This window comes from Drosophila ananassae, chromosome 3R (assembly GCF_017639315.1).
Source record: "Drosophila ananassae strain 14024-0371.13 chromosome 3R, ASM1763931v2, whole genome shotgun sequence".
Classification (NCBI taxonomy): domain Eukaryota; kingdom Metazoa; phylum Arthropoda; class Insecta; order Diptera; family Drosophilidae; genus Drosophila; species Drosophila ananassae.
In genome coordinates this window covers 4,237,726-4,250,280 of record NC_057930.1, presented here as the reverse complement: position 1 = coordinate 4,250,280, position 12,555 = coordinate 4,237,726, and the positions used below count along the sequence as shown (strand labels likewise).

Sequence of the window (12,555 nt, the reverse complement as noted above, 5' to 3'; positions counted from 1 at the left end):
AGTCCTCAATATGGAGTACACCAAGATCACATTGAATCTGTACAAAAAAACTTCCTTACTTTTGCGCTTAGGGGACTTAATTGGGATGCAAATCCTTACCTCCCTTCTTATCGTAGTAGACTCTTACTAATCAACTTACCATCATAAACAAACCGTAGAACGATGCTGGGTGTCATGTTTCTATACAATCTTATTTATGGAAATATAGACAGCCAGCATTTACTTACACGCTTAAATTTTAACGTTCCTAGTAGAAGGACTAGAAACTTTCGTCCTCTACTCCTCAGCCATTGTATTTCGACATATGCCCAACACGATCCGTTCAGGGTATTATGTTCGGACTACAATGGTCTCGACCACATCCTGTCATCTTGCTCTACTAACAATCTTAAATCGCTTATATTAACCGCCTTATCTGTGCAACACTCTTCCTCGTGATATCTTTCTCCTACGTTTCGCTTAACTATCTCGGATCTATTTCCGCGATTCGAGCCGTACGTTACGCGGCAGCGTCCATCGGTCGGTTGGACGGGAGGTGGGCTGTATGTATGCAGTCGAAACCGCGCAAAAAAAAAAAATAAAATAACTGAACGATCGAAAATGCCACAAGCTTACTCTTTTTAAAGATGCTTGGGGCTGCTTCCTACATTTTTATTGGAAAGTTGATTTGATTGCGAAACTCTCATAAGGATCGCCCAACGATCCATAAGGATATATACGATCCGAATAATATATAATAATATAAGCTTCTACCTAACTGCAAGGGTATATCAACTTCGGCTCCGCCCGAAGTTGGCTTTCCTTTCTTATTTATATATATATTGCATTTTTTCGTCACCTACATTGATATCAGATATTTTGGGTGGGCATGCGGGTTCCATCCAATGGAGGCCATTATTATACCTCGTCAAGAGGTTTGCTTGACAATTGCTGGGCAAACGAAAACTATTTTTTCGCTCGATTCGGATGCGTAAACGAAAGCAGAATAATGATTGATGATAGCTTTATGCCTCTCTCGCCGAAACGTCCGGCTAGATAATCCAATATATATAACTTGTGAAAAATGTATTTTCTTATAATAAACAAATAGGGCCTACCTTTTCTACAGAAGCATTTGTTGGCATCATTTGTTACTCCATTGTCAAATGCGTTGTCCTCAAACACATAACTGTAACCACTTAGGCTTCCAATTTTTTTCTTTTCACCAACTCGATACTGAGGACCAAGTATAACATTCATCAACTTTTTTATATTCATTGGATTTTATTATATACATATGTACGTACCAAGTGGATGGGTCTGCACATGCTCTTCCGAAAGAACTTTACTGTCTCGTTGGGCAAAAGAAAACTTTTGAACTTGGTTCCATCAGAAGCGTGTTCAATGTTGCTACAATGTTCATTCTCCCACTGAGGTAACGATGCCTCTCCTCTGTAGGTTGCATACAAGCCAGACTCGGCCGGATTTGACTTTCCCGTGTAAAAGGTCTCAAAGTCCGTTGAAAAGTCATACATGCGGTCTATTAGTCCCACTTTTTCGAAGGATATCCAGTTGGGTAAAAATGTGTTGCCCAATGTAGCCAGCGCTGACGGATAACCGAACATAAACTCCTTGGCAGTGGTTTGAACTATTGGTTCCGATTTCGTACTCACAAGTAGAGTTTTTAAAGCCATTCGAACAAAAAACGGATGGTTGGCAGTAAGATGCGATATGGCCTACAAAAAAATATGTTTTCAAGTAGGATTGGCTGTTGTCATACATATATATATATATATATATACATAAAAAGGATGGGTTAATTTCTTGGTTATAAACGTCTATCAAAATCGGAATCTACAAAGTGTTTTACCAACATTATTGTATTTTCGATCGTTCGGTTTATTATTATAGGTATTATTGTTAAGGTGATCGCTTCAGCTTACATATATACTGAACATTTACTTCAAAATTTATATTATGGACATTGATATTAAATTCTGCTAAATATATTCGATATGTGCCGTATACTAATATATATATATATATGTATATTATATATATGTATAGGTTTGTCTGAAAAGCTTTTTGCCACTCTATTTAAAAAACAAGAAACGATTTCGATTTGAATTTTGTTTTGAAGTTATAAATTGGGAATTGGAATAATTTGGTATTAAAACATTTTTGGCCTGGCGCCAAATACAAATTTTATTGTTAAGAGCGAAAGGGGCGTGGCGAAATTTTGACAAAATTTGAATTGTGTGTGCATCATAGAAGTCTACATTCATAATTTTATAGCTCTATCTCTTATAGTCTCTAAGATCCACGCTTTCATACATACATTCAAACAGGCAGACAAATAAACGGACAGAGATTATGAATCGGCTCGGCTGTTGATGCTGAACAAGAATATATACTTTATGGGTTCGGAGATCTTTCTTTGTCTCTGTTACATGCATTCAAACGAATACAATGGACATGGACTTTACGAGTACCAGGTATTACAAGAAAGGACGAATATAGTTCAATTTCACACTACACAAACACTGTTTTGTTCACACAAAAAATTGAGTGAGCGGAAATGGGATTGGGAATGAGTAATTTAATGATTACTTTTATTTTAGGTTTTTTTTTGTCCAGTATTATCCACGACTTTTCTTTATTATATTTGTGTTGTTTATATAGTTTTGTGTTTGTATGTAGTTTTTAATGGTCTTTTTGAAGTCTAATTTTTTTGGACTTATGTTTTTAATTTTGAAAGTCGATTTGCATCGTAGTAAATTTTTACGCCTTCATAATATGGTGCATAAAAAATGATCCAACGCAGAAAAATTAAATGAGCAATCGAACCTATTTAAACTAATATTGAGACCAAAGGTTATATACAAAAATTATATGTATTATTATATTTTGTTTATTAAATATGATAAATTCAATTGTTTTATTGTGGTGTTTGATGTTAAGTCATACTGGGTGCAAGGAATGGGGATGAAGGATGCACTGGGATGAAGGATCTAGCATATGCAATAGCCTGTAATTATATTAATAAAAGTGAATTTCTGTATAGTGAAATCCGACGTTTAACTTTAATAGCATACGTTTAGGCACATTTCTATTTTATCAAATAAACAAGAGGTTGCTTACGCACCCTAATAATCAATTTTTATACCATTGCAGAGGGTCAAAATTGTTTAACGCAGTGACATCTCCGACCCTATAAAGTATACATATCTTGATCAGAATCAACTCCTGAGTCGATATAAGTATGTCCTTCTGTCTGTCTGTTTCTACGCAAACTAGCCTTCCAATTGTAAAGCTATCGACTTTAAAATTTGGACATATCCTTCTTTTGTTTGTAGGCAGTATACAATTTGGAGAGCCGGGATCAGTCGATTATATCCTATAGCTGCCATATAACTGATTGATCGAAAATGCCATAACTTTGGTGTTTTTTAAATTAGAAAGATGGGACTTTCGGATCTGGAAAATTCCATAGGGGTCGGCTGACTAAATCCTATAGCTCCCATGTAACTGAACGATTGGAAATGGCTCAACCTTTCTATTTTTAAATATGTTGTTTCCAACACATTTATTAGTGGATGTATTCCGTGGGGAAGCAGAATGAAAAAAAATTCACACAAACCTGAACTCATAACTTCTATCTCAAATGCTCTCTAAGATCCACGCGTTTCAAAAATGCAACAATCCAGTATGGGAATTAGAATATAAATGTCTATAAACTCTTCTGAAACGGCCTGATTTGGCTGAGATTTGCTCTCTAGATATAAATTCGATAAAAATAATTTTGCATGAACATTTTTTTGAAAAAATAGTTGATATTGGTAACAATAAATTGCAGTAATAATTTATTGTTATCCGAATAAAAAAAATATTGTTATAAGTATTACCTATTCCCAGAAAAAATATTAAACGAATAAAAAATATATGATTCTACTCTCATTATAAATTTTATAATGGGAATGACTCTATAACTTAATTCGTGGGATTTACTAAGAGATGGCGCCGCATGACTATTCTATACTATATTCTATGACTGTTCTAGACTATACATCATTCCAATATTCCAAACATGTGTTGGAAAGCTAATTTTATTGTGCATCTGTTCATGTATGTATGTCATTCATTTGAAGCGTAAGCAACATTATTTTTGATTTCTCAAATATGTCGAAGCTTATGTCTGGAAAAGGGTTTTTGCGGAGAGTTCTTCTTCAATACTTTAATATAAAGAAAACTGCTTAGAAAGTTATCTTATTTTAGTTGAAGTTTAGTTGTGAACATGCTCTAGCTAAGCGAACGTGCCAAAAGTGATTCGCTCGATTTAAACTGGTATTTTGACTTGGAAGACTTGGAAGCATTCAAAAAAGTTTGAAGATGATGAACTGGAAGCATTACTCGATTGAGATTGTTGCCGAGCACAAGTTAAAAACTATTTGAAAAACAGTGGATGGGAAGTGTTACCCCACCTGCCTTATAGCCCAGTCCTTGCCCCTTTTAACTAACTTTTGTTCCGGTCGATGAAGAACGATCACACATAATACAATTGTACATGTTTTTCTTAAATAAACTTTCAAAGTTTTAAAAAAACAGCACGAATTAACCAATATGTATAAAAATTATATAAATTGTAAAATAATTTACGGCAATTATGAATTTCAATGCGGCCTCAAGATTATTATTAAGGTCGCGTTTTCCGTGAATAAGAGTACGTGAATGACTTTACGGGTTTCTGTGTTTATCCAACTGTGTTGTTATTGTAAGACAGCAGATTTTTTCTACATATTACACATAACTTTCGTGTTTTCTTTTTATTTTAATTACTGCTCTATCGAAACGTGATCTTATAGCGGGGATTGTTCTTTGGTGTTTCTGTAGACAACTAAAATTGTTGTTTGTCAATGGCCATGCTTAGAAGACGGCCGCTCGGTGTGCTACACATGGCTATCTAAAACTGTTTCTATGTTCAAAACATATCTATTGCAGGCTCAGCTGGTGTAGTAAATCTTTACAGAAATTTTAGATAGCCATGACTTTTTGAAAATATGAGATTAACAACTCAAATTTAATTGAAGAAAATATTGTTTAACCACATATAATAAACTCAATAAAATTTTTTCGAGTTTTCCCTTAAATCGAATATTCTACTCATTATTGATCTACTGATTTCAATAAGAAAATAAAAATCTTCCATAGGAAAATTTTTGGGGAAAAATCATAGAAGACCAAAAATTATTGTAGAAAAAGATAGTTGGTACACATACATTTTAAAAATGATATGCAATAAAAACAATGATGGTCAACGGCCTACATAATTGAATATATGGTAAAATTTGATCAATTTCTTCTCTTAGGTGTACTGCAGAAACTGTGGGTGATAGAACCTATATGTGTTCTGGACTTTGGTTCCGGGGAGCTTAAAGGTTATGGAACAGGTAAAATTATGCGTGGAGGAAAAAAAAAACGTTGGAAATTTTCGGCCTGTGTTATAAGCCCCGTACTCTTATCTAAAATGTAAATAATAATTATTCTTATTGAACCAAAAAAAAATTTTCTATATAAAATATATATGGCAAAACAACGTTTGCCGGGTTACCTAGTATATTTATATTACAAAGGAAAGATGGATAGTTAGAAGGTAATATCATTAAAACTGAGAACTTAGTTTGCACTAAATTTAGACGCATATGATTGAGTGCACACTTTTGACCAAAATATGTTTTCCAAAATTTTCGATTTTTTGAAGGACCTGTTCCTTAAACCTTGGAGTCAACGTTCATGTGGGAGGGAATCAACGTTCATTTGGGAGGGAACCAACGTTTATCTTAACGGAAAAGTTATCTTAACAGAAAAGTTAAGAAGAAATCATTATAAAACAAGAAAGGAAAGCTAACTTCGGGCGGAGCCGAAGTTGATATACCCTTGCAGTTCAGTCGCAGTCCGCTAGGTGGCGCCACGCATCTTATATTATTAGATATATAGTAGATCGTATATAGTCGGCCGATCCTTATGAAATTTGGCAGATCAGATTGTTTTTCCCAAAATAGAATCTGTACCAAATCCCATCTTTCTTACATAAAAAACACCAAAGTTATGCCAATTTCGATCGTTCTATGACAGCTATAGGATATAGTCGGCCGATCCTTATGAAATTTTGTACATACGATATTTTGGTCAAACATAACATGTGTGGAAAGTCCCAACCCTCTAATTTAAAAAACACCAAAGTTATGGCATTTCCGATCAATCAGTTATATGGCAGCTATAGGATATAGTCGACCGATCCCGGCCGTTCCGACTTATATACTGCCTGCAAAGGAAAGAAGGGTGTGTGCAAAGTTTCAACTCGATAGCTCTAAAACTGAGAGACTAGTTTGCGTAGAAACCGACAGACAGACAGACAGACAGACAGACGGACAGACGGACAGACGGACATGCTCATATCGACTCAGGAGGTGATCCTAATCAAGAATATATATACTTTATAGGGTCGGAGATGTCTCCTTCACTGCGTTGCACACTTTTGACCAAAATTATAATACCCTCTGCAAGGGTATAAAAATAACTCTCTGGTTTCGTAGCGATAACCAAAGCCAAAGGCCATCAGGCCAGTGCTCGGTAATTTACTATTAAGTTAATCATTTATGATAAGGTTATTACTTTTAATAAATATATAATTAAATATTAAATTTTAAAATGAACTATAAGGTATAAATATTACTCACCAACATGGCAATGTTAAGCATTACAACCGGATCGTCTTCACGTCGTCCCTCTGACAAGTGCTGTTGCCATACTAAAGGATGACTAGGTGAGCTAGACATGGTATCATTCTCATTGAATATTACATTTTCATGAGTCATTATTTCTCTATAAATACTTGTTCTTTAGTGGGAAATTAAGAAAGTTTAATATCATTGACATACTTATAGACATAAGGGCCTACTTGTTCCACTTTTAACTGTTCGCGACCCGCAAGAAAGTCTTCGGCGTTGGTTATATTAAACAGATATATCTTTATATACAAATCGACTGGAGGCTGTGCCCAAAGGTTGAAAATTTCTCCTCCTTCTGCCATTATTAATTTCTGCAGGGCGCATTACAAAAAATGTTTAATAAGTTAAAGTAAGAAGTGTCATTTATAAATGGTAAAGCGTCTTGATTAGGTGTGAAACTCTAACATAAGCTTAAACATTTGAATTTTATTTTTTTTTAGATACTTTTTTTTTTTATAAATTTTTATTATTGTTGTTAAAAATTTTTTTTTATGTGATATTAATTGTATAATATTACCCATTTAAATATTAAATCGTAGGGTTGAAATACTTTAACCAGCACCGCTGTTGTTATAGCCAAAAAACCGACTGCTAGCAGTAAAAATGTACCTAGAAATAGAAATACCAAATAACATGATCAGTTCCTACTAACATAAATAAATATATATGTAATATTTATAACCATAAGAGGGGAGCAAAAAAAATTGTTAGCGTACATTAAAATCGGAATCTACATGGTATTCTAAGAATATCTCACAAGAAAGTGAGCAAAAAACAAAAGCGAAATGAAGTTGTAGGAATTCGGGAATTCGCAGCATGCAACTTTCAGAGAAATGAGTGAAAATAAATAAAAAGTGAAACGGAATGAAACATTCGACAATGCCGAAGGCATTCAAGTTATTCGAGTTGTTGAGTGGAATTCGGTAACTTCGAGGCCGTACTGAAGAACCGCAAGATAATTAAAGAAAGTATTGACGCGAAAGTGTACGTGCAATGTTATATTTTATATTTAATGTGCAAAAGATAATAATAAATAACAAAATCAACAAAAACTTTTATTTTCAATTTAAAAAATAAAAAAATTGTTTTCTTTACTATTTTACAATTTAATAATATAAGAAGTTTAAGTTTAAAGATTAGGAGAAACAGCGCAATTTTCCAGCTCAAGCTAGAACGGTCGCAGTTCCTAAAACAGATGGAAATTGACATAATTTTATTCTCTGTATAGGCTTCCACAAGTAAAACCTATTTTACAAGAACAAGCCCACGGTGGTACTAGTATACTGGTAAAAAAACCATATCAAAAATAATCTTCTCCAAGCGTCTCCTGACACACAAACTACGGTGAGACCTCATTAGCTGCTGTCTACTGGCATCCACAATTTGCTGTCCCCGAAAACCAATTTATACGTTTCTTTAACTCTTTTGTAATCGGATTCCAGCAACTGAGAAACTAGTCAGAGAAAAGCGCTGTCTTCGTAGTGACAGTGTTAGAATATTTACACAAGAAAATAACGCAAGAAACCCTCAAGAAACTTTTATTCTGTTAAACGAAAAATCTCTATATAGCATATTGTCGTCATAAAAATTGTTATCAAATATTTTGAGAGTGGCTTGCATGTTTGTCTATGTATTTTACCTCGATACGATTTTTTTATGTCGGTTGATTTAATACCCTTGCAAAGGGTATTATAATTTTGGTCAAAAGTGGGCAACGCAGTGAAGGAGACGGATCTGTCGTTTTCTGCGCAAACTAGTCTCTCAGTTTTAAAGCTTTAAGGAAAGGTAGATTCCTTGCAGGTAGTATATAAGCCGGGACGGCCGGTATCAGGCGACTATATCGTAGAGCTCCCATAAAACTGATTGATCGGAAATGCGGTAACTTTGGTGTTTTTAACTCTCTAGCTAGAGAGTTGGGGCTTTCCACACATGTTATATTTGGTCAAAATATCTTATCGGCCAACTATGTATATCCTATAGCTGTCAAAGAAAGATCGGAATTGGCATTACTTTGGTGATGTTTAAGTTAGAAAAATGGGACTTGGGTCAGATTTCATTTTGTACAAAGTAATCCGATTTTCCAAATTTCATAAGGATCGACCGACTATATCCTATAGCTGTCAAATAACTGAACGATCGTCATATAACTGGAACTTTCCATGGATTCCATTTTGGGCAATTTAATTTAATCTGCCAAATGTCATAAGGATCGGCCGACTATATATTATAGCTGATGGATCGGAAATGCAACCGTGCTATTTTTATACCCTTGCAGAGGGTATTATAATTTTGGTCAAAAGTGTGCAACGCAGTGAATGAGACATCTCCGACCCTATAAAGTATATATATTCTTGATCAGGATCACCTCCTGAGTCGATATGAGCATGTCCGTCTGTCTGTTTCTACGCAAACTAGTCTCTCAGTTTTAAAACTATCGAGTTGAAACTTTGCACACACCCTTCTTTCCTTTGCAGGCAGTATATAAGTCGGAGCGGCCGGGATGGGTCGACTATATCCTATAGCTGCCATATAACTGATTGATCGGAAATGCCATAACTTCGTTGTTTTTCAAGTTAGAAGGATGGGATTGCCTCTGGATGGATGCCTCTTTGGGCAAAATAATTCGATATGCCAAATTTCATAAGGATCAGCCAACTATATACGATCTGTTATATATCTAATAATATAAGATGCCTGGCGCCACCTAAGCGGACTGCAACTCAATTGCAAGGGTATATAAACTTCGGCTCCGCCCGCTTTCCTTTCTTGTTTTATATGATTTTTAATTTATCTAACCTTTCAATAATAAAATACTTAAACAATATTTTGTTTAATTTTAGTGGATATTATTCCGGGACTCATCAAAGCATTTTCGCAAAAGTATCGATAGCTTCATTTTTTTTAAATTTAAGTTTTAATACCAAATTTTTATAAAAGGTGTTCTACAATCCAGCTAACTATCACTGACGAGCCGGAAACCTTAGCATATAATATTATGCATAGCAAAATTATAACAAACCCATGAAGCTATCATGTAAGAAGTGGAATATAAAATTTTGTACATTAAACAAAACAATTTTGTTTTGGAGGCTTACCTTTGGTGGTTTACATTGAGATAACACAACTTTTGAGATGTAGGTTATATCTCGGTTAGTTCGCATACTCCAGATATACATATGTACAGCAGCGTAACATGAACATGTACATTCATAAATATGTAGTAACACATATGTAGTAAAGACATAATTTTTAATAGCAAAAGAAACAAGAAAGGAAAGCTAACTTCGGGCGGAGCCGAAGTTGATATACCCTTGCAGTTGAGTCGCAGTCCGCTAGGTGGCGCCACGCATCTTATATTATTAGATATATAGCGGATCGTATATAGTCGGCCGATCCTTATGAAATTTGGCAAATTTTGCCAAAAGAGGAATTCATTGAAACTCCCATGCTTTTAACTTGAAAAACAACGAAGTTATAGCATTTCCGATCAATCAGTTATATGACAGCTATAGGATATAGTCGGCCGATCCTTATGAAATTTTGTACACAAGATATTTTGGTCAAATATAACATGTGTGGAAAGTCTCAACCATCCAACTTAAAAAACACCAAAGTTATGGCATTTCCGATCAATCAGTTATATGGCAGCTATAGGATATAGTCGACCGATCCCGGCCGTTCCGACTTATATACTACCTGCAAAGGAAAGAAGGGTGTGTGCAAAGTTTCAACTCGATAGCTTTAAAACTGAGAGACTAGTTTGCGTAGAAACAGACAGACGGACAGACGGACCGACGGACAGACGGACATGCTCATATCGACTCAGGAGATGATCCTGATCAAGAATATATATACTTTATAGGGTCGGATATGTCTCCTTCACTGCGTTGCACACTTTTGAACAAAATTATAATACCCTCTGCAAGGGTATAAAAAGCAGCTAATGGATATACATAATTACAAAGTTCGTATTAAAAGATAGAAGTGTGAGAAAAGAAGATTTGAAGGACGTAAGCTTTAAAACTAGGATACTTAATCTGTTAGAAACTAAGGACATGCTTGCTTTTAATGACTCAGATATAATGACATACACATAGCTATATACTTTTAGGGGCGAAGAATTCCTAGCAGCACACATTGACGAAAAACTATAATAACCTATGCAAGGGTACAAGAAGAAAGCTTCTGAAAACCTGAATCACCGGTTACCTTGTTTTACACGTTACTAGGGTTTAGATTTGCTATGCCTATTAAAGGGTCCCACTACTGACTTGTATTTAATATGACAATGAGATTTGTGGTAAGAACACCTAATATGTGATGGGAAATTTGCCTTCCGATGTGCTAAGAAACCAAGTTATTTATAAAACTGGCAAAGGGAACCTGATCTGATTGTTTTTACCTTGTTTGATTATTTTTTTTCCAGTTTTATTTAAAAATTCCTGAACCGGATGCAATTTAAATTATTACTACCAAGATTCACTAGTCCTTAAAGCGACAAATAAACTTACGTACAACTTTCACAATACGTATTTATTATATATTCGTCCATATAATTTAAAACCAACTGTATGAAAGCGAAAGAATGTTTTTATCTTAAGACTTTTTGAAAAAGAAAACATTTTTGAATAAGGTAAATACAATTTATTTTAAAATAAAAATACTTGCTTGTTAAGAGCAATATCTTTTATGATAACCAAAGATTGTGTGGCCGAGTGTGCTAAAATGTTGAGCATATCTGCCTTATTAGTCAAAACGGCTGAAATTTGGATGAGTTATAGAACTTTAAAATCTGATCCTCATACTGGTGGCCCTCATAGATTATATAAAATAGACCTATCCAATTTGGCATGTAGACTCCAATAGTAGCCGTCGGATTTGTCACATAGACTCCAATAGTGCCACGCCCTCTCCAGCTCACTAAAGTTTTTAATTTTTAATGGAGTTCTAGACTTTTTATTGTTTCAAATCTTTATTCCAAAATACACAAAAGTATGCAACAAAAAATTTTTCTATACTTTGAAATTTTTGTCGGAAATGATAAGTACCGGGTAGGAAACTGGACTATAGCCGTCTTTTCTTTTTTTATTCAAGTACTTTAACTTTCTTTGTTTTCTTTGTTTGCACTTTATTATAGTAGAAAGTCGAATGCATTTTAGAATCGTATTTAGAGTCTCGTATTAAAAATTTTTAAATCATAAATTAATAGTAGTAGTAGTGTAGTGTTCTTTAAAATACTGTATACATTCTTTACTGAACAGTATACTCTATGGTTCACAATAAGAAAGCACAACATTTTCAGTGTATACAGTATAATTGTACTTTTCGATAGTGATCACTACATTTGTACTACATTTACATTAACACTGTACAATGTGTATGTCAACTGTGTAAAACTGTGCAGATGAGTGACTTGTTTGGTGTACAAGAATTGCTGGATCTGGTTAATCGCTGCAGCAAGCTTGTTAAATATTTTTAAAAATAGGGACAAAATTGGAACTTAGCAAGCACTCTAAAAAGCTACTGTCCAACTCGTTGGAATACTTAATTTAAAATCTTGAAGTCCGTTGAGTTAAATTGGATGGAAATTTCATAGATTTTGGTGGAAAAAAATGAAATATCTAGAATAACGGACAAACATTTAATTAATGTTAGCGGAACCTTCTTGCACCTTTTGAATCAACTGCACTCCAAAACACTGTACAGTGCACTGTTAGAACACTATCAATCAAGACTGACAATTCTACCCAACTCACTCATACCCTAATAAACTGAATGGAAAAAAGTC

General features: G+C 34.4%; 1 protein-coding gene across 12 annotated transcripts in view; it reads right to left on the bottom strand.

Annotated features, from left to right (window-relative positions):
- LOC6505378 (scavenger receptor class B member 1) overlaps nucleotides 1–12,555 on the bottom strand; it is an 87,390-nt gene that overhangs the window by 16,593 nt on the left and 58,242 nt on the right. For 11 of the 12 annotated variants that reach the window (XM_044716527.1, XM_044716524.1, XM_044716525.1 and 8 more), the window contains 5 exons: nucleotides 7,285–7,376; nucleotides 6,918–7,078; nucleotides 6,717–6,861; nucleotides 1,287–1,715; nucleotides 1,098–1,215 (listed from right to left, as the gene is read on the bottom strand). In XM_044716527.1, the coding sequence (XP_044572462.1) occupies nucleotides 1,098–1,215; nucleotides 1,287–1,715; nucleotides 6,717–6,861; nucleotides 6,918–7,078; nucleotides 7,285–7,376 (945 nt within the window). Of the gene's footprint in view, nucleotides 1–842; nucleotides 1,032–1,097; nucleotides 1,216–1,286; nucleotides 1,716–6,716; nucleotides 6,862–6,917; nucleotides 7,079–7,284; nucleotides 7,377–12,555 lie in introns of those variants that run through there. The other variant, XM_014904040.3, reaches the window with a different exon arrangement.